This window comes from Silene latifolia, chromosome 1 (genome assembly GCF_048544455.1).
Source record: "Silene latifolia isolate original U9 population chromosome 1, ASM4854445v1, whole genome shotgun sequence".
NCBI lineage: Eukaryota > Viridiplantae > Streptophyta > Magnoliopsida > Caryophyllales > Caryophyllaceae > Silene > Silene latifolia.
In genome coordinates this window covers 85,857,129-85,876,116 of record NC_133526.1, presented here as the reverse complement: position 1 = coordinate 85,876,116, position 18,988 = coordinate 85,857,129, and the positions used below count along the sequence as shown (strand labels likewise).

The window sequence follows — 18,988 nt, the reverse complement described above, 5'->3', positions numbered from 1 at the left end:
CAGTCGATAAGTGAACTCCACATCAAACTCGGCCAACAACTATTGCCATCTAGATTGTCGGCTGTTGATCTTGGGCTAAGTCAGGAAGTGGGATGCCGCGGTGTTATCCGTCTTGACTACAAACTTCAATCCCAAATGATAGTGTCTCCATCCCCGCAGTCAATGAACAATAGTAAGAAGTTCTTTCTCTTGGGCAGCATACCGAGTCTCGGTCACATTCAAATTTCTACTCTCAAAGGCCACTGGGTGACCCTCTTGAAGAAGTACTCCCCCAAGGGCATAATCAGACGCATCCGTCTCTACTTCAAAGGGTTTGGTGATATCAGGCAGCGCCAAGACGAGCTCCTGCATCACTGCTCCCTTGAGCCTCTCAAAGGCCCTTCTTCTGTCGAAAGACCACTCCCACTTGATATCCTTTTTCAGCAAATTAGTCAGTGGGGCGGCTATTTTTGAATACTCTCAGATGAATCTCTGATAGTAGTTTGCTAGCCCCAAGAAAGAGCGAAGCTTCGACACGTTTCTTGGGGTACCCCAATCCTTGATTGCAGTAATCTTCTTTGGATCCATTCTAAGTCTCCCTTTCCCCTCGATGTGGCCGAGAAAATTGATTTAAGGTTCTCACACTTCTCCTTTTTGACAATTAAGTGATTGTCTCGCAGTTTCGCGAACACAAGCTTCAAGTATTCTACGTGTTCAGCCAAAGAGCGACTATACACAACGATATCATCTAGGTTCACCACCACGAATTTGTCCAAGTACTCATGGAATACATGGTTCATCAGCGTGCAAAATGTGGCAGGTGCATTCGTCAACCCGAAGGGCATGACCAACCATTCGAAAGACCCATACCTCGTCACGCAAGCTGTCTTTGGCTCATCTCCTTCGGCAATTCAAACTTGATGATAACCCAATCTCAGATCTAACTTAGTGAAGTACACAGCGCCCTGTAACATATCGAACAGGTCCGCTACCAGAGAAATGGGGTGGCGATTTCTCACTGTCAACTTGTTTAAGGCCCGGTAGTCGATACACAATCTCAGACTACTATCTTGTTTCTTCTGAAAGAGCATGGGGGCTCCATAAGGAGCTTTAGAAGGTCGAATCGACCCCGAGCAAATCAGATCATCTAGCTGCTTTCGAAGTTCAGCTAATTCCGGAGGCACCATACGGTATGGTCCTCGAGAAGGAGGTCTTGTCCCTGGAAGTAACTCGATTTGATGGTCTACCGAGCGTCGTGGCGGAAGACTCATGGGTAAACAATCTGGCATCAGGTCCTTGTTGTAATCCAACACCCGAATTATCGAGGGTTCCTCTGATTCGGCAGAAGTGTCCTCTTTCATGGACACGGTACACAAATAAGTTGGCTCGCCCTTTTGAAGTCCTCTATTCAATTGCATCGCTGAAAGGAGGAGTCCCTTCATCTTACGATCTCCTCCCACAGCCTTCACCAAGCAAGGATTTGACCCGACCATCATAAGGGAACCATTTTGGGGTGCCAGGAAGGTTGGTGTTCGCTTTAGAAAATCCATTACGAGGACGATCTTGAAGTCATCCATCGGGACACTGGTGAATTCGAGCTTTCCGCTCCATTCACCCATCTTGATCATTATATCTTTGGCCACGCCTTGAATTTCCTTAGCGCTGGAGTTAACAACTTTCATCTTTCCTCCTTCTCAGTTTATCTCCATCCCGAGCCGCTTCACCTCATTAGGGGTAACAAAATTATGGGAGGCTCCCATGTCTATCATGGCACGAGTGCAAATTCCATTAATTTTTACTTCTACATACATGAGCTCAGTGGACTTGGCCTCGGAAAGGTTGGTGCTTTTTCCCATCGAACACATGATGTGCACCGCGCCCATCTGTGCCACTTCCCCCTGTTCGTTGAACTTGTCATCGTCGCCCAGGTCGAGTTCTTGGTCCGTCCCTTTGGAGTTTGGTTCAACAGACATCTTCGACAAATTCTTCTTGAGAGAGTTGAATTCCCCCTAGTGCGGACGCTCAGACATTCGGTGTGGTCCTTTGTATAAGAAACAGGCAAACGGTTTCCTAGCTGTAGACGCTTCTGACGTGCTCCCCTTTGAAGAAGTTGGAGTGGGATTAGCTTGCCCCCACCTTCTATAATCTCCTCCTGGGCGAAATCGGTTGTTTCCCATAAAAGGAATTTTGTTTTGCAACGTGTTTCCTCCAAATCTGGGGTACTCCCACTCGCTGCAGGGAATACCTTCTTCTTCGTAGCTTCGCGCTCAGTATAATAATCGACTAGTCTCTCGGCTGCGGTTATTACAGCGGAGAGGGAGTCGGGTCTTTGTCGCATGATCTCTCATTGAGCCCACTCTTTCAAACCATCAACGAACTGGAACACACGATCCTTCTCGGTCATATCAGTTATCTCCAGCATACACGTCGAGTAGGCTTTTATGTACTCCCGGATAGAACCCATACACTTTAAGCTCTTGAGTTTTCTTCAAGCTAGGAAGTCGGTATTCTCCGGATAGAATTGTTCCTCGAAGAGTCGTTTAAAATCCTCCCATGACTCCAACACTACGCTCCCTGCCTCGATTTCGCCATATTTGGAGCGCCACCATTGTTTGGCATCATCGATTAGATACATGCTCGCAGTAGTGACTTTAAGTGTCTCATCGAGCGCACTCGCTCGGAAGAATTGCTCCATGTCGAAGAGGAAGTTATCGACTTATTTCGAGTCTCTCGTCCTACTATACTTGTGAGGTGCAGGGGTTATGAGATTTGGGAAGAAAGGCAAGCTAAGTCAGAAGTTTATAGGGCCTTATGAGATCTTAGAGCGAGTTGGGGAAGTTGCTTATCGTCTGGCTTTACCAGCTGCGTTAGAGAGAGTGCATAATGTGTTTCATGTATCGCAGCTGCGGAAGTATGTGAGTGACCCGTCACATGTGTTAGAGGCAGAGAGCTTAGAGCTAGATGAGTCCTTATCATATCTTGAGGTGCCTAAACAGATTCTAGACCGAAAGGTTAGAAAGACTAGGAGTGGTGAGACAGTTTTGCTCAAAATCCTTTGGTCTAGCCACGAGACCGAGGAAGCTACATGGGAGCCAGAGGAAGCTATAAAAGAGCGTTACCCTTTCCTCTTTGGTCAGGTATGTATGGTTACGGGGACGTAACCTTGTTTCTTTTAGGGGGGTAGGAGATGGTCGCGAGCGGTTTTTGAGAGTTTTATACCCCTTTTATACGTTGTGTCGGTATGTTTGTCGGGATGAGTTGGGTTAGTATCATGTTTTATGTTAAATTTTGTTTGGCTTTTGAGTCGGGAATGTTGTGGGAGTACCTTTGTTTAGTAGTGGTTTGAACTTCGGGGACGAAGTTCCTTTTAAGGAGGGAAGACTGTAATACTCCGTATTTATAAGTCTTGGGGTACTCTATCGAGTAGCCCTTACTCTGTCGAGTAAGGGTAAGTTGCGAAATAAAATAGTTTCTGACCTGTTGGGTACTCGATCGAGTAGCTGGGGTACTCGATCGAGTAAGGGGGTGCTCGATCGAGTACCTTGGGTACTCGATCGAGTGTCCGGTTTTACGGGGAGTTTTCTCGGGTTTTGTTAATTATGCGATTAAGGTATTTAAGCTTTGTCGTCATTGTTTTAAATCACTTTTACAAAACCTAAATCCCTGTTTAAGAGAGAAAGCAACAAGTTCATCTTCCTAATCTCATTCTTAGCAATTCCCGGAGTTCAAACGGTCAGTTCTTGTCGTTATTCGTATCGTTGAGTTCCTTGCGTCGAGGGTAAGATCTATGTACCCTTTTTATTGTTTTTCCCTTGGTTTGGTTAAACCCTAATTTAGAGATTGGGGGTTTTTGTGTGTAGTATGTGATGTGTAGCCTCTATGTGTTATATGATAGGAGGAGGGTTCGTAGAAGAGGCTTTTTGATACAGCTGTTGATACCGTCATTGTTGTGCTTTCCGGGTAGGATTTCCTACTCGGTATTAGTCCCATAATGGGATATTGGTGATGTGTTGTATTTGGTTGTTTGATATAATGATTGTCTTGTCTTTGTGGTTGTGATTCTTTGTTGATGGTTCTCGAGATGCGTTCTCGGCTGAGTGGAGTCACTTGCGGGAGTGACTTCACGCCCTAGTTTCGCCCTTCGTGGAACCCGCCACGGAAGGGGATGTGCACATTAATGGACGGGGTTATCGCTCACTATGTGGAGCGGGGATTTGGTGGGTACGGCTGCGGTCCCCCATCTGGCGGGTGGTCCCGGTGGACGGTCGGGATTGAGATGATGGGAATTGGTTGTTTGTGTGTGTGTGTCCGGAGTTAAGTCATCATTTATCTTATTATTGTTATTCATATTGATTGTGTGATTAGTCGACCCGGTGTTGTTTTGAAAACTGCGGTGATCCATTCGGGGATGGTGAGCAGATATTGAGCAGGTATTGAGATGAGTCTTTGGGATAGCGGGATGCCACGACATGATGATAGGAGTCTTCCGCTGTAGCCTTTAGTTTATTTACATTTCAGTTAGACAGTCAGTTTGAAATCATGTATCGTACTTTGGTTTGGTTTTGAGGATTGTATCTATTCACTAAATTATTTATAATAAACATTGTTTCTTTATTGTTGTTTGATTATCATTGCCTCGGGTAACCGAGATGGTAATGTCTTCATACCTGAGTGGTCCTGGTAAGGCACTTGGAGTATGGGGGTGTTACAGCTTCACCTTGGGAGTCCCACCGAAATTCCCGTCTGCGGCCATTTTCATCAATGTATTACACATGTTCTCGAGCTGTCTGAGTCTTTCATACACATAGCCCATCTCTTCCGCGAATCTCGCGGGATCGATGCTTCTATAGCGTCAAAGCGGGCCTCATGCCCCTTTATCGTCTCGTTTACGGCTCCAAGGCGAGCCTCATGCCCCCTTACCGTCTCATCTACGGCTTGATGAGTGCCCCTGAGGCTCACCACGATTCCTTCCAGATAAGTAAGTTTCTCCTCAAGTAATTTCTCTAAGGCCGACACCCGGGCCCTAGTTTCTCCTTTGTTCCCACTCGGTTATGCGGTCTTTCCCGTCATCGTATGCAGCAGCTCGTCGTGAAGACCGAGCTGTGATACCAAATGTCACGGTCCGGGACTTTGAGCCGGAACGTGGCACGCACCCTTGTCTAACACACAACAAGAATGCAAGCGAGAGCGTCAAGCACTAGTGAATTAAGGATCACTAGTGCATTCGTTATCGGTCTCGGTTGGCGTGTGTCGGGAATCCTAATCACGATTATCAAGTCCGGCACACGAAAGTAATAAAAGTAAGCAATACGATTATTGAAAGCAAGAACACAAGCAATATCAAGCTTTTGGATGAGAAGCGGTTTAATTGACTAGCACCTCTCATAGAGGCAAATTTGATAGTTTGGTCCTAGTAGAAGGATACATTGATTCTGAAGAATAGCGATATGTTTTCTAAATGCCTAAAAACATATCTTAAACTAAAAACGAGACTCCAAGATTCGACACGCAGGAAGTAGTCTTGGAGTACTAAATGAAACTAAAAACAGAAATGAAAATACATGAGTACAAATAAGAAATTTAAGGGTTCGAAGTGGAAGGACCGCGCGCGCAATTTTTAGGGATTGTGCGCTACAACTGCGGCTCATTACACACGGCAAGTTCAGATAGATGAGATATTTAGCTTCAGTACCAATCACCAAATTTACTAGACTTAAATGTCTTGGATTTGGGTTTCTTCAGAGCCATACAATCATTTTAGCAAGCACATAACGCATATAAATTAGATGAGCTAATGGAGGCTCTGGGAAATGCTTATACCAATTTAGAAGTTATCAAACTTAACTATGTTTTCATCACTTTGGAGACTTGCATGATTGAGATTATGCAACGAAGGGGTGGTAATTACTACAGGCTACCTCATATGAATAAGTTAAAACAAGCTCGAGCAGGTACACTCAAACAGTGGCGGAGCCAGAATTTGAATCCAACGAGGGCGAACGGGTTATGGTATAAGGGAACTCGAAAATTTCAATTAAAACTTTGCGATTTCCATCCGCCAGCGAGGGCGAGCTACCCTAATGCACTCAAAGAGTATTTGAATGTAGATGAGGAGTTAGTAGCAAATTGCATTAGACCAGTTCAAAACATAGATACCACATAAACTATTCAAACATTAGTGGAGTCTTTGGGATCCACCAAACAGATCAAGTATTTGGGTTTTGGTCGATATTTTTGGTTTCTGATAGTAATTTTATGATGCGCACTAGAATGATCCAAGTGCGGGATGGGAAGATGACGGTAATAAACAAATAATAATGTTTATTGTAGGTTAAAATGAAATTCGGATTATTATAAGAACGCCGTTTATAGATTGGCCGTTTATAGATTGGATTATTATTGTTAGTTTTTCCAAATAAGTCATTAAAAACTTGAAAAATTCTAAATTTTCACAGGATAATTAAAATATTATTCTTAATGTAGTTATGATATTTGAAAAATAAAAGTTTTATTTATTTTATTTTATTCAGTTTTTACAAGAACGGGTTTGTAGGTATATTAATGTAGAACTTAATAAAATCAATATATATATATATATATATATATATATATATATATATATATATATATATATATATATATATATATATATATATATATATATAAGGCTTTTTTCGAGCAATTCTAGAGACTCCAAGTTTTTTAAAACACTCTAATTATAATAATAATATTGATCTAAAAAAATAACAGAATTTTTAAATATTAATCTAAAAAGATAATATATATATATAAGGCTTTTTTCAGGCAATTCTAGAGACTCCAAGTTTTTTAAAACACTCTAATTATAATAATAATATTGATCTAAAAAAATAACAGAATTTTTAAATATTAATCTAAAAAGATAACTTTTCTTTCATGGAAACTTTATCTCTTAAATTAATTTGAATTTGTTAAGAACTAAAACACTAATTACAAAGTAGGTATATATATATGCACCATGCATCTAAACATAAACATAAGATAGCTCAACTTTATTGATCCATTTGACTCGGTCTTATTTTTTCGCTTGACAGTAGACGGCACAGAAAGCTGCTGAGCCTTCATTTTAATGGATTTTATCATTGCAGACAGCTCATGCTTATCCTTTTGAGATGTGTCAGCCGTATTCTGGCTTTTTTTCTGAATAGATGGTTCCATAGGTTCTACATTTTCATGCTCTTTGGATGTCTTCTGTTGAGTATGAGACAATTGCCGATAGTAAGTAGCACTCCTGCAAAAAAATTGATAGAAGCACTTCATCAATTTACAGTTATTCTGACATGAGTGACAAATGATGATCATTGGGAAAGAAGGGATGCCATCGGGCGCTTAGTGGATAGACAAAAGGCTTAGATTGTAGATGTTTGTTCGTGATGGAACTGGCAGGAGTCTCGGATATATGAGACGATGTTACATGTAAGATTAATGCATTAACAATGTAACTAAATGAGAAATACACAAAGGATATGGGTTGACCTCATGTCAGAAAATAATAGAGCTGAACAAGTCGACAAAAGGGAACAAACCTTTTGAAGTTTGGGTCGGTAGGATCCAAGGCATATCCAGGATTATTGAAAAGAGCAGAAAAGCGAGGGTCATCAACATGAACTGTAGGTAATTTAGTGTCATCGGGAGTCTCTTCGCCTTTCTTCCCCTTAGCCTTCTTATGTTTCATATTGTAACCCTTTAGCTTCTTATTTGCAACATTCTCATCAGCAGCTAATAGCTCGAGCTCTGCTATATATTGTTCCCCACTTCCTCTTCGCCAATGACCTAGCACATATTTTGTATTCGTACAGCACATCGATTAATATTAATATGAATGCATGAGAGGTAATAGTTTTTTAAGACTAACTGAAGTTATTAGTAACGGAATTACGAGTAAAACGAGAGTCGCCAACAACGTGATCAAGGCGTTGATCAAAACGTGAAGAAAAAGTGCAAGATAAATCCTGGCCGTACAAAATTGCAACAAATATGATGAAAGCAAGAAGGGTGAAGATGAACGGTGAAAATAGTCGATTTTTTCGGACCGTCGAATTAATCGGTGGTGATGATGGTGAAGTAGTCACCTTCATCACCGACAAAACGTGTTGATTACACGACCTATATACAGTGTTGAGGTCTACTTTAGACGACTCGAACCATGGTGTGGTCGTCAGATTTACAAGACCCCTGCTGCTCTGCGACAAAACCGTAACTCGAATCGAATTTTCCATTTCTAAAATTCAGTCCCTTAATTGTAAAATATAATCATTCGACTATTATAGTATGGAATTTACATTTGAATTACAAATAATACATGGTGATTTTCCAGAATTTGCAATTGAATTACACTACTCCATTGATTACTATATACCTAATTACAACAGTTAATGAATTAGAAATTAAAAAGAGTAATTCGTCTTAATTGTTACTATTGTTGTTGCTGACTCTTAATTGTTGTTGTTGACGCCAAATGGTTAAGCAATTTCAGAAGTCTGGTGAGGGAACATGGGAAGGGAAACGTAGGTTGTGACTTGTGAGTAGGATGTTCATTATTTTATAACTTTATTAAATCTACAAACCTTATTGCATGAATCCTCATGAAGAATATGACTATTGCATCATCAACAAAGATGTACTTTCACGTGAAACCAGCACATTAAGAATTATTTTTGAAAACATATTATTGGTGTGGTTAAAAGGAAACTACAAACGCACTTAAAAGGAAACATTAAGAATCATTTCCGATGAAATTTTTTATTTAATTCACATTAGATCTAAACTACGAGTAACAAACTAACAACTATGCAAAGCTTAGACATGGAGGTCTATGCATTGTAATTGTAGTTGTATGTGAGTTGATCTTCTCGTGAGTTTAAGGCATAAATTATTTTTTTTTTTTTGTGTTTTGATCTCATAGAAACTCTAATCTGTAGCAATTATTAGTGAATAGTGTGATGTATTTTCCTACGTATGTAAAACAATATTTATTTGTTTTATACTCTATATTGACATGGCCGTTAATGAAAACGATTAATACGAACATTACAACATTTTGTCAAGGCTTCAAGTAATAAAGAGTTATTGACCAAACCAATAGATTGTTTATTCGTTTTCGTGAGAATAATAATAAATGGGAGAAGATAAAAACAAGTTTTAGTATTTGTTTTACAAGCTAATACGAATTAACGTATGAGATTGGACGGGTAGTAGAATTTGATAATGCCCCAAACAAGAGTATATATCGATACCTACTATACATTGCTAATTTATGAAAAGGTTAATATCTTTAAAATATAAGAACAATTATTCAAATCTTTATCACCTATTTACGAACTACTTTTACATTGAAAAATTTAGTCAATTGTGTATTTGTATTATATGTAAATGGTTCTTCCCATGCAACTTACACTGTCTTACCTTTCCAATTAATGTAGAATGTATTTAGTTCAAATATTCCCATAGAAATATAAAAGACTTATTTATGTGCAAATATCTTTCCACCATGGAACAAACTAATTGTGGAATCTTATCTTTTCTAAACATGGTCCTATTTTCGATTTTTATCTAAAGAGTTTGCATATACATACAATACTTGGATGAATTCCAACTAATCCACTGCTTTGGGGGATAAAAATATAATCTATAACAAGTGGGGTAGTTTTTGGTGTAGGTATGAACAATGTTCCAATAGGTAGGAGTGCAACTATTTTTAGTCATACCAAATTTCAGTGCCATATAGTGTGTAACTATTTTCAGTCATAACAAATTTTAGTACCCGTGTAACGCACGGGCACAAAATCTAGTATCAAATACCGGAGACGCCTGAATACAAGAGAATTTCAGAATTCTGGCTTCGGTTAACAAAGGTAAAAGGAATCATGTAACCGCCCATCCAGCGTCTAACTAACTTGTTAACAAACAACTACTTTTCCCGCCAAAAGTTAAAAACCAGTATATATACTACGTCGTCACATTAAAACACCATTTCTAACACATACACATACATACACACCATTAAAACCATTTCTCTCAAATTCTCTCAGCAAACATCTCTACTTCTCTCGATCAGCTTCTTTTTCTTTACACCATGTCGATCCCGATCAACTATATTGGCAACCTACCATGTTCCGACTCATCAGATTCCGATAATTCACAAGAAAACACCACAACTCAAGCTCAAGAAAACCCGACGACTGACAACAATGTACCCAGTTTTTTTTGCAAATTGAAGCAAGCGAAAGTTCTGAAGTTTGCAATGGAAGGTCTTTGCGATCCTGTACACAATAATAATCAAGGGTTAGGGAGGATCGATGTTGATGAGGATGGGTTTAATGTAACAGTTGAGAACAAGGATACAGATGTTGTTGGACATTTATTCTTGAAACCATCTCAGTTTGAATGCACCAACCCAATTGACGGCATGATTCTCAATTTGCCTCAGTTAAACCAGAAACTGACTTCTTTTATCGATGACGATCCATTAGTAATTTACCACTACCACGGCTTTAACACACTCTTTTTCTCTACACCTGGTACTAACATATTCCTACTTTTCTTGCTTCCGTTTATTTATTGTTTCGTCTCATTTTTGTTGTTCCTTTTAAAGTTGAGATTATTATTATTATTATTATTATTATTATTATTATTATTATTATTATTATTATTATTATTATTATTATTATTATTATTATTATTATTATTATTATTATTATTATTATTATTATTATTATTATTATTATTATTATTATTATTATTATTATGTGATGATCTGAGACGGATAATCTTGATTGTTTATGATGAACTGCTTGATTTTTAAATTAGTTGATTTCATTTCTCGCTCTAAGATCATATTATTTTAATGATAATGACTTTAGTGAGTCGTTGAATTTTGCGATTTTGATTCAGGCTTTTAACTTGAGTTACTTTGGTAAATTCATGATTTTTGTTTCTTGAAGAAATTGTATTTACATTGAAAATAAGATTCAAGTGTCGATTATGATGTTGCTTTAATCAAGTTAATCGAGAAGATTGTTGTTACGATTTTCTTGGATTTGTGGATTATACAGTGTTTTCTCACCAATTACCTTTTGATAGTGGTGATCACCGAAACAGGACCTTGGGCTAGACATCATGATTTTGTTGAATTACTCGAAAACGAGGCTGCAATTCCAAAGTTTCCTGAGTCGTTGTCGTCTCTCTTCTGTGCGAGGGTACCATCTAACGACTTGAGGTTGATGATTGATCATTTACTTCAACAGGCCCCATATCAAGGTTCTTATTTCTTTCCGTATTCTATATTTAGGATTGACAAAAGGCAGATAATGCTAAATTCTAACATTCTAATCTCATTTTCTGCTGCCTATTTCTGTATCAGCTATTGTCGAGATAGTGGAGAATACTGCAACGCTAGAGGCAGTACATGAGAACCGAGTGATAGGCCAGTATCCGTTGTTTGTGGTAACTACTCAAACTTTCGAGCTAGGAATGAATATATCGGCCATTTTGTATAAAATTAAAAGGAAATTTGACAATTTTCCTTGAATATTATTGCAGGGAGTGGAACCAGGAGAGAGGTACCGTGCAAGGTTTGAGTGGAGTCGCGCTGAGTGGTTGAACAAGGCAAGGGATGAGACTACGCTTTCGGTGGGCCATACAGAGCAGCAGCCTACATACATCGTGTGGAGGTTCTTTCTCGGAGAAGGGGAGTATCTGGAGTACGTCAAGGAACCCATTCCATAATAATCGATCAGCGGATGTTAGCTTGCTCCATCAGTGATACTACTACATACTATGTTAATAACACTAAAGTCTGCTACATACATTCTCTCATATTTGTTGCATAATTAGCTACTAAGCTTCACAATATATTTCCGAAACATTCTTGTTAGTGCTGTTGACTTTATCTAGTATACTGAATTCTGCGATCGCAGTATCAGAGTTTAGTTGATTGTTTGTGGAGGTTCATGCTATAATCGCAACACATGCAGACCGCTTACTTGATTGTTGTGTGTTTCTTACCAATTTATGATTTGACCTAGACTCCCTAAATCGAAATCCTGTCTTAAGTCCAACAGCAATTGCTAGTGTCTCGCTATGACTACAAGCCATGCTAATCTTTTAATCGTCTTCAATGTCATGAAAAACAGTTTCCGTATTTAGAACAATATTCAGCCTTGTTACCCATTCCAGCTCGGCATATATTGCATCAAGACTCAAGACAGAATATTTGGCATTCCCTGACAGAAAAGTCAAGCCACACTTTTCTTAAGTCCTCTATTATTAGTCATCAATCTTGCTTATTGGACTCCCTTCTTTTATGTGTCCGCTATCTCAAATCTAATACTGGAAATGAAATCGATAGGTTGAAATGAGCATGGAATAAATGGAAATGAAATCGAAAACAAATCTCACTGAATGAAACCAATCTAGTTTTTATCCACAAATTAGGCAATTAAAAAGCGTCATACTCGGCTTCCACAAGAAATTGCAGGGTACGTAATTTTACCCTATGCTGCTAACTAAGATGACTCAGAAAGGTTGTTTCCACATAGTACAAAATGAGAATTACGTTGTGAAATGCATCCTACTTTACAATAAAAACAAGCGCAACTTGGTAATTTATTTTCCTATTTCTATCATGAGACTCTTAGACTCATGTATAACTGTACAATCTTCCATAACTAATTTTAAAAAAAAAAAAAATACAGAAAGAGAATTCCGTTATAACAATAATAACCACCAATCCACAGTCTCCAACTAACTACTTAACAAACAACTAACTTTCCCGCCCAAAAGTTAGCAGCAGTATATAGTACAGAGTATAATATAACCACTGCCTCGTCACAATTCAACACCATTTCTAACACAAACTGTACTACACAATCAGAAAAACAAAGATTTCGAATTCTCTCTGCTTTTCCGTCTCTTCTTTCGACCATGTCAAACTCCAAGAACTCAAACTCACCCACCCCCATGTCTGGTTCCGAAAATTCTCAAGACAACCAACCAATGGCCATCTCTGCTTCCGAGACTTCACATGAAACCCAATCAATTCCCATGTCTGATTCTTCAATTAATGTTCATGAACGGCCATTAAAACGAGTAAAAACCGTGTACAACAACTTGAATTTCATGGCTCAAGAATCTTTACAGCAAGTTACTGTTACTACTGGATCAGCACAAGAAAACCCGACTGACATTGCTATGCCATCTCAAGAAAACGCGACTGACACTGCCGGACTTTCACAGGCTAAACAAGCATTCCCTTTAGTTTGCAGTTTCAATCATGCCAGACATCTGAAATTCGCAATCCAAGCTCTTTGCGATCCTGTACTCGACAACCCAGAAGAGTTAGGGAGGATCGATGCTGATGTGAATGGGTTTAATGTCACGGTTCAGAACTCGAGTAACAATGTTGTTGCCCATCTGTGCTTCAAAACGTCTGAATTTTCATGTACCAAGCCAATAGAGGGCAAGATTGTCAATTTACATGAATTATATAAGAGATTGACTGATCTTGAAGATGACAATGGATGTACTATTATCCAGGAGGAGGAGATTGACGATCTCACCTTCTTTGCAGTTGCCCGTGGTATCATCCTTGTTCTTTTCTTGTTTCGCTTTCTGTTTGTCGTCATTTTCGTTGGTTGTAATGGGTTAATCTTGAGTGATGATGATGAACGACTTGATTTCCTAGAAACCAATTAATTAATTCTGTTTTTGTTATCTTGCTGATAGTTTTGTATCTCGAGAACTCGACAATTATAACTAGAATGGCTTCTTTATCGGATGGAGCCGAAGATTCAATATTTCTGATCTATATTCCGATACATTAATTCTTTACCTTCCAATTCATTCATGTTTTATTGACTGCAAGCAGGATTTCAAGATTCTGTTTCGTTACTCGAAAACAATGCTGAAATTTCAAAGTTTCCTGAAATGTCTGTCTTCTGTAAGGCTGTTATACCAGATGCTCACTTCAGCAAGATGCTTAAACATTTACTTCAACAGGCCACTCATCAAGGTTCGTATTTCTTGCTTACTATATCGACAAAAGGCAGAAGATGATGTCTTAATTCTAAATTCTAACATTCTATCTAATGTGATTATCTGCATAAATGACTGCACTAGCTTGAATCTCTGCCTTTGGATAATTACCTGATTTTTTTTCCCCTATTGTGTACTGTATTAGTTTTGGTCGAGATAGCGGAGAACTCTGAAACGCTGATGATGTCACTGATGGTTAAAATTGAGGACTCTTGGAAACAGAAGTATCCCATGATGATGGTAACAACTCAAATACCATACATGTTTCTCAATATTGTCCATTTTCTGTAACTTTATAAGTTGACAAATTTCATTTCCTTAATTTATTGCAGCAGGTTGCTGGAATGCAGCAGGGGGTAGAACCAGAGAAGAGCTACTGTGCAAGTTTTCAGTGGATTAATGCTCAGTGGTTGAACAAGGTAAGTGATATGGACATTGAGTTAGAGGTGAGCCTGCATATAGAGCCGCGCACATACATCGTGTTGAGTTTCAAAATCAAAGACGTGGGGTATCTGGAGTATATGAAGATACCCATCCCATAATAACCAGAAGATTTTAGCTTGCTTGGAATCTCAGATACCGTCATCCAGTGATACTACTATGTTAGAACCCTATCGTCTATACATTCTCATATTTGTTGCTTGGCTTGTAAGATTCACAACAATTTTCCTTTACGTTGATGGAGTTACCGACTTGATCTAGTATACAGAATTCTGTGATCGCGTATACAGTGTTGGTTGATTGTTTGTGGAAAATTATGCTGTAATCACCATTACATGTGGATCGTATTTTCAGGGTTTTTGATTGTTTGTGGATATTCATGCTGTAATCGAACACATGCGGACGGACAGACTATTTCGTCTTAGCGTGTTTCTTGCCAACTCATAATTTGAGTTAGACTTGCAAAAATTTAAATCCTGCACATACTGGTTTAGTTGTTGGATCCTTCACATGAGCATAACAAGTAATCAAATATTACATTAAAATGGATATGTTGCAAGAGAACATGAAGAGTATGACGGAATAATAGAGTCGAAAGCTGCATACATAAAATTACATAATCCAACATGATAAGTCGTACGTCCAGTTTGCATTTTCATATTGCTAGGAACATTAAACTGGAGCCCAGTGGAGTGTGAATACAAAGCACAGAAGTGCAACATTTAATTATCGCAACTATATGGTATTTTTCTTGATCAGCAACTGCTACGTGCTGAGATATGCAGGTTTGTATCACCTGGTATCAACAAACGGCTTTCACCTTCCAGATTCGAAATTTACAATGACCTTCAGATTGTCATGGTCAGCCAACAGATCCTCTGCAGGAAGCATTTCTCAAAGAGCTTCAATAGAAGATCAGTTACAAAACTATGTCGCAGGTAGCATCTACTGTGTGATATAGTAGATACATTGCTAATATGGTCACTGAATAGCAAGTGATCTGTGGAAGGAGGCTCCTGCTCGTATAATGCTGATTTCCCAAGCATCAAATAAGAAAAAGTCCAGATTTATTTTACCAATGATCACCACAAGAACAAACACCATCATTGAAATGATGGTACCGGTTGACATCTCTTATAGTGATTTCCCTTTGTGTCAGCTTAGAGACAAATTTGATGAAATCATGACAATCTTCACAAGCTCTGAGATTCTTGGTGATGAGCAGCCTAGTTCCAGGAGGGGTACTAATAAGTCCATAAGCAATGGCTAGTCTCTCACTATGACTGCAAACCATGCGAGTCTTTTCATCATCTTCAATATCATGAAAAACAGTTTCCGTCTTTGGAACATACCCAGCTTCATTCACCAGCCTTGTTACCCTTTCCAGCTCGGCATATATTGCGTCAGACATAGAATGTGTAGTGTCTCCTGACAGAAAAGCATGAACTTCGTTTTTCACTTCAATCCAACTACAAGCCACACTTTTCTTAATTCCTCTATCCATCATCATTCTTCTCACCCTTGCCACTCCATCCCACTGCCCTGCTTGTGCATATATGTTCGACAAGATCACATAATTCCCAGAATCGTCAGGTTCAAGCTCGATGAGTTTCTCTAATGCCAATTCCCCCATTTCCACATTTTTATGTATCTTACATGCATTTAGCAATGAACCCCATACAGCAGAATCTGGCCTGACCCTCATTTGCAGTATGAGATCACGAGCTTCTTTTAGTCGACCAGTATGACCAAGAAGATCAACCATGCATGTATAGTGTTGCACAGTAGGATCAATTCGATAATCTTCTACCATTTTATTAAAATATCTCCACCCGTCATCCAAAAAACGACCATGGCGACAAGCTGAAAGGACTCCGACAAAGGTAATATGATCAGGCTTATAACCTCGCCTTATCATTTCCTCAAACAAAGAAACTGCATCATTGGCATAACCATGCATAGCATAGCCAGAAATCATTGTGTTCCACGCGACGACTCTTTTCTCCCGTAAGCTCTCAAACAACCTCCTGGCAATCCCAACCGACCCACATTTTGCATACAAATCAACCAGAGCAGTCAAGACCTTATCCTGAGAGGCAAACCCTTGTCTCAGACAAAACCCGTGAATTTCCCTTCCCTGAGGAAGAGCAGCACTATTAGCTGAAGCCGAGATTACAGTAACCAATGTAGCAACTGTAGGCCTCTCATTTTCAAATGCCATTTGACTACACAACGACAGGGCATCCTCTGGATGCCCATTATGCGCGTAAGCAGCAATCATCGAGTTCCACAAAACAACATCCCGACACACAATCTTATCAAAAACCGCTCTCGCACTCTCCACACAACCACACTTAGCATACATATCAATCAAAGCAGCACCTACAAACACATCATTCTCCCACCCAGTACGTACCACATGCTCATGAATATCTCTCCCCTCCTTAACATTCGAAAGCGCTGCACACGCCTTAAGCACAAACGGAAACGTAAAATTATCCGGCACAAGCCCGTAGTCAAGCAACTGACGATACAATGATATCGAAACATCATACGGTCCATCCCAAGCATACCCACGTATTAAAACATTCCATAAAAACAGATTACTCTTAGGCATTTCATCAAACATTTGGTGTGCATAACGTAATTCACTACAATTACAATATAAATCAACTAACTTAGTAGCTAATATAACATTAGAAGATAACCCAGATACACAAATTTGGGCGTGAATCTGTTTACCAGGTTCAATTGATCTTTGCTTGATACAAATTTTAAGAAATGAAGCACAATCTGCAAATGATAAACAAGAAATGGGATAAGTAAAATGATTAGTGCTTGAAAAAGGGTGATTAGTATCTTTGTAATTGATGTATCCATTGTTTAATGATGATGAAAATGAACAATAATGTGTGAAATTAGGTTTTTTGAAAGTTCTTAATTGAAAGATTAAGTAATTGCATATTGATCGCATTGGTACCAATTTCGAGTGTTAGTGCTTTGCAAGCACCAAGTGTTGGTTAGTGTGGAAATGTTGATGACACACAAGCAGCCAATCACAATTAAGTGCACGGTTTGCTGACTTGGCTTTAGAGTTGGTTAGAATTTGTGTTTATTTGATCACTTTGTATATAAGTTTTCTTCTTCATCTGCAAAATTAATTTATCACATTGTAAACACAAAAATATCATCAAAAAAAAATCTGCTTTTATTTACTTCTGATTTTTTTCTTCAAGAAACATCCAAGCTCATCCATAGAGGTTGATCCTTAGGTAGATTTTACATGGTATCAGAGCGCATGTGACGATCCAAACATTGCGCTACGCTTCCGCAATCATCAATTCGTTCAAATTTACCGCAATTCGTGTGAGTTTTTCTGCATAATTCCGTCGAATTTCAGAATCTCTTCTGCATACTTCTGTCGAAGTTCAGAATCATCGCGTTTGTGAGTTTTTCTGCATAATTTTTTTGAAATTCAGAATTCTTTCTTCATACTTCTCTCGAAGTCCATAATCTTGTTGTTTTTTCTTCTCATTTGTTCAAATTCCACTATCAATTTGTTCAATTTTCGTAATTCTTTGTTCAAATCTTCATCATATTCACTCAAATTGATCAATTGTTTACATCACTTGCTTAATCATGCCGAACTCTGTTTCTCCTGATAATTCGGTTGCAAATAATGCAGATTATGCTTTATATGATGATTCGCTTTACATTACACCTGTTGATCAACATACGAAAAATATTGTTAATTTTCTCTTTAATGGAAGTGATTTCATGAATTGGAAACGTGAAGTAATGCTTTCTTTAATGGCGAAAAATAAGGACGGTTTTATTACTGGAACTTGTGCTATGCCTGATTCACCTGTAAAGAAACGAGAACACTGGAAACGTGTTGATCTCATTTTTAGGAAGTGGATCTGGCATTCTCTAGAGCGAAATCTTTGTGAAAATTTCACATATGTTAAGACTTCTAAACAACTTTGGGGAGAATTGTCTGAATGCTATGATCAGGTTAATACTCTTGAGTTGTACCAACTCAAGAAGGACCTAGGTAACATTTCTCAGGACAACACCATTGTTGTTGACTACTATAGTCATCTCAAAAGAACTTGGGAAGAGATAGATGCTCTTGACCCCATCCCACAGTGCACATGTGGTGCTATGACATCCTGCACTTGTGTTCTGCTGAAGAGACTGTTTGACAAAGAAATGCAGTCTAAACTGATTCAGCTTCCCATGGGACTGAATTCCTATTATGAGAATGTTAAGAGCAATATCTTAACCATAGAACCTATGCCACCTATCCACAAGGCTTTAGGCTTACTGCAAAAGGTTTAAAAGCATAAAGCAATTAGTGAATCTGTGGGACGTCTGACAGAAGGAAATACATATGCTAGCATTAAACATCCATCTGCACAGCCTAAATCTGCTGCAAAGAAGCCTAAGATTGATCCTAATTCTAAGCCTTTCAAGCAGTGCTCACATTGCAAGA

The 18,988-nt window shown here is 38.7% G+C and overlaps 3 protein-coding genes across 3 annotated transcripts; 2 read left to right on the top strand and 1 right to left on the bottom strand.

The window, feature by feature from the left end:
• The first annotated feature begins 10,005 nt into the window (after positions 1-10,005).
• LOC141595646 (uncharacterized) lies at positions 10,006-11,893 on the top strand. The gene is made up of 4 exons (XM_074415627.1): positions 10,006-10,538; positions 11,101-11,277; positions 11,381-11,463; positions 11,560-11,893. Exons 1-4 carry the CDS (start codon positions 10,094-10,096, stop codon positions 11,743-11,745), a joined length of 891 nt encoding a protein of 296 aa, XP_074271728.1. The 5' UTR covers positions 10,006-10,093; the 3' UTR covers positions 11,746-11,893.
• A 974-nt stretch (positions 11,894-12,867) lies between these two features.
• LOC141595598 (uncharacterized) lies at positions 12,868-14,864 on the top strand. Its single transcript, XM_074415580.1, has 4 exons — positions 12,868-13,597; positions 13,886-14,029; positions 14,198-14,292; positions 14,385-14,864. Exons 1-4 carry the CDS (start codon positions 12,943-12,945, stop codon positions 14,592-14,594), a joined length of 1,104 nt encoding a protein of 367 aa, XP_074271681.1. The 5' UTR covers positions 12,868-12,942; the 3' UTR covers positions 14,595-14,864.
• A 204-nt stretch (positions 14,865-15,068) lies between these two features.
• LOC141607516 (pentatricopeptide repeat-containing protein CRR2, chloroplastic-like) lies at positions 15,069-17,645 on the bottom strand. Its single transcript, XM_074426877.1, has one exon. It carries the CDS (start codon positions 17,465-17,467, stop codon positions 15,566-15,568), a length of 1,902 nt encoding a protein of 633 aa, XP_074282978.1. The 5' UTR covers positions 17,468-17,645; the 3' UTR covers positions 15,069-15,565.
• Positions 17,646-18,988: the final 1,343 nt, after the last annotated feature.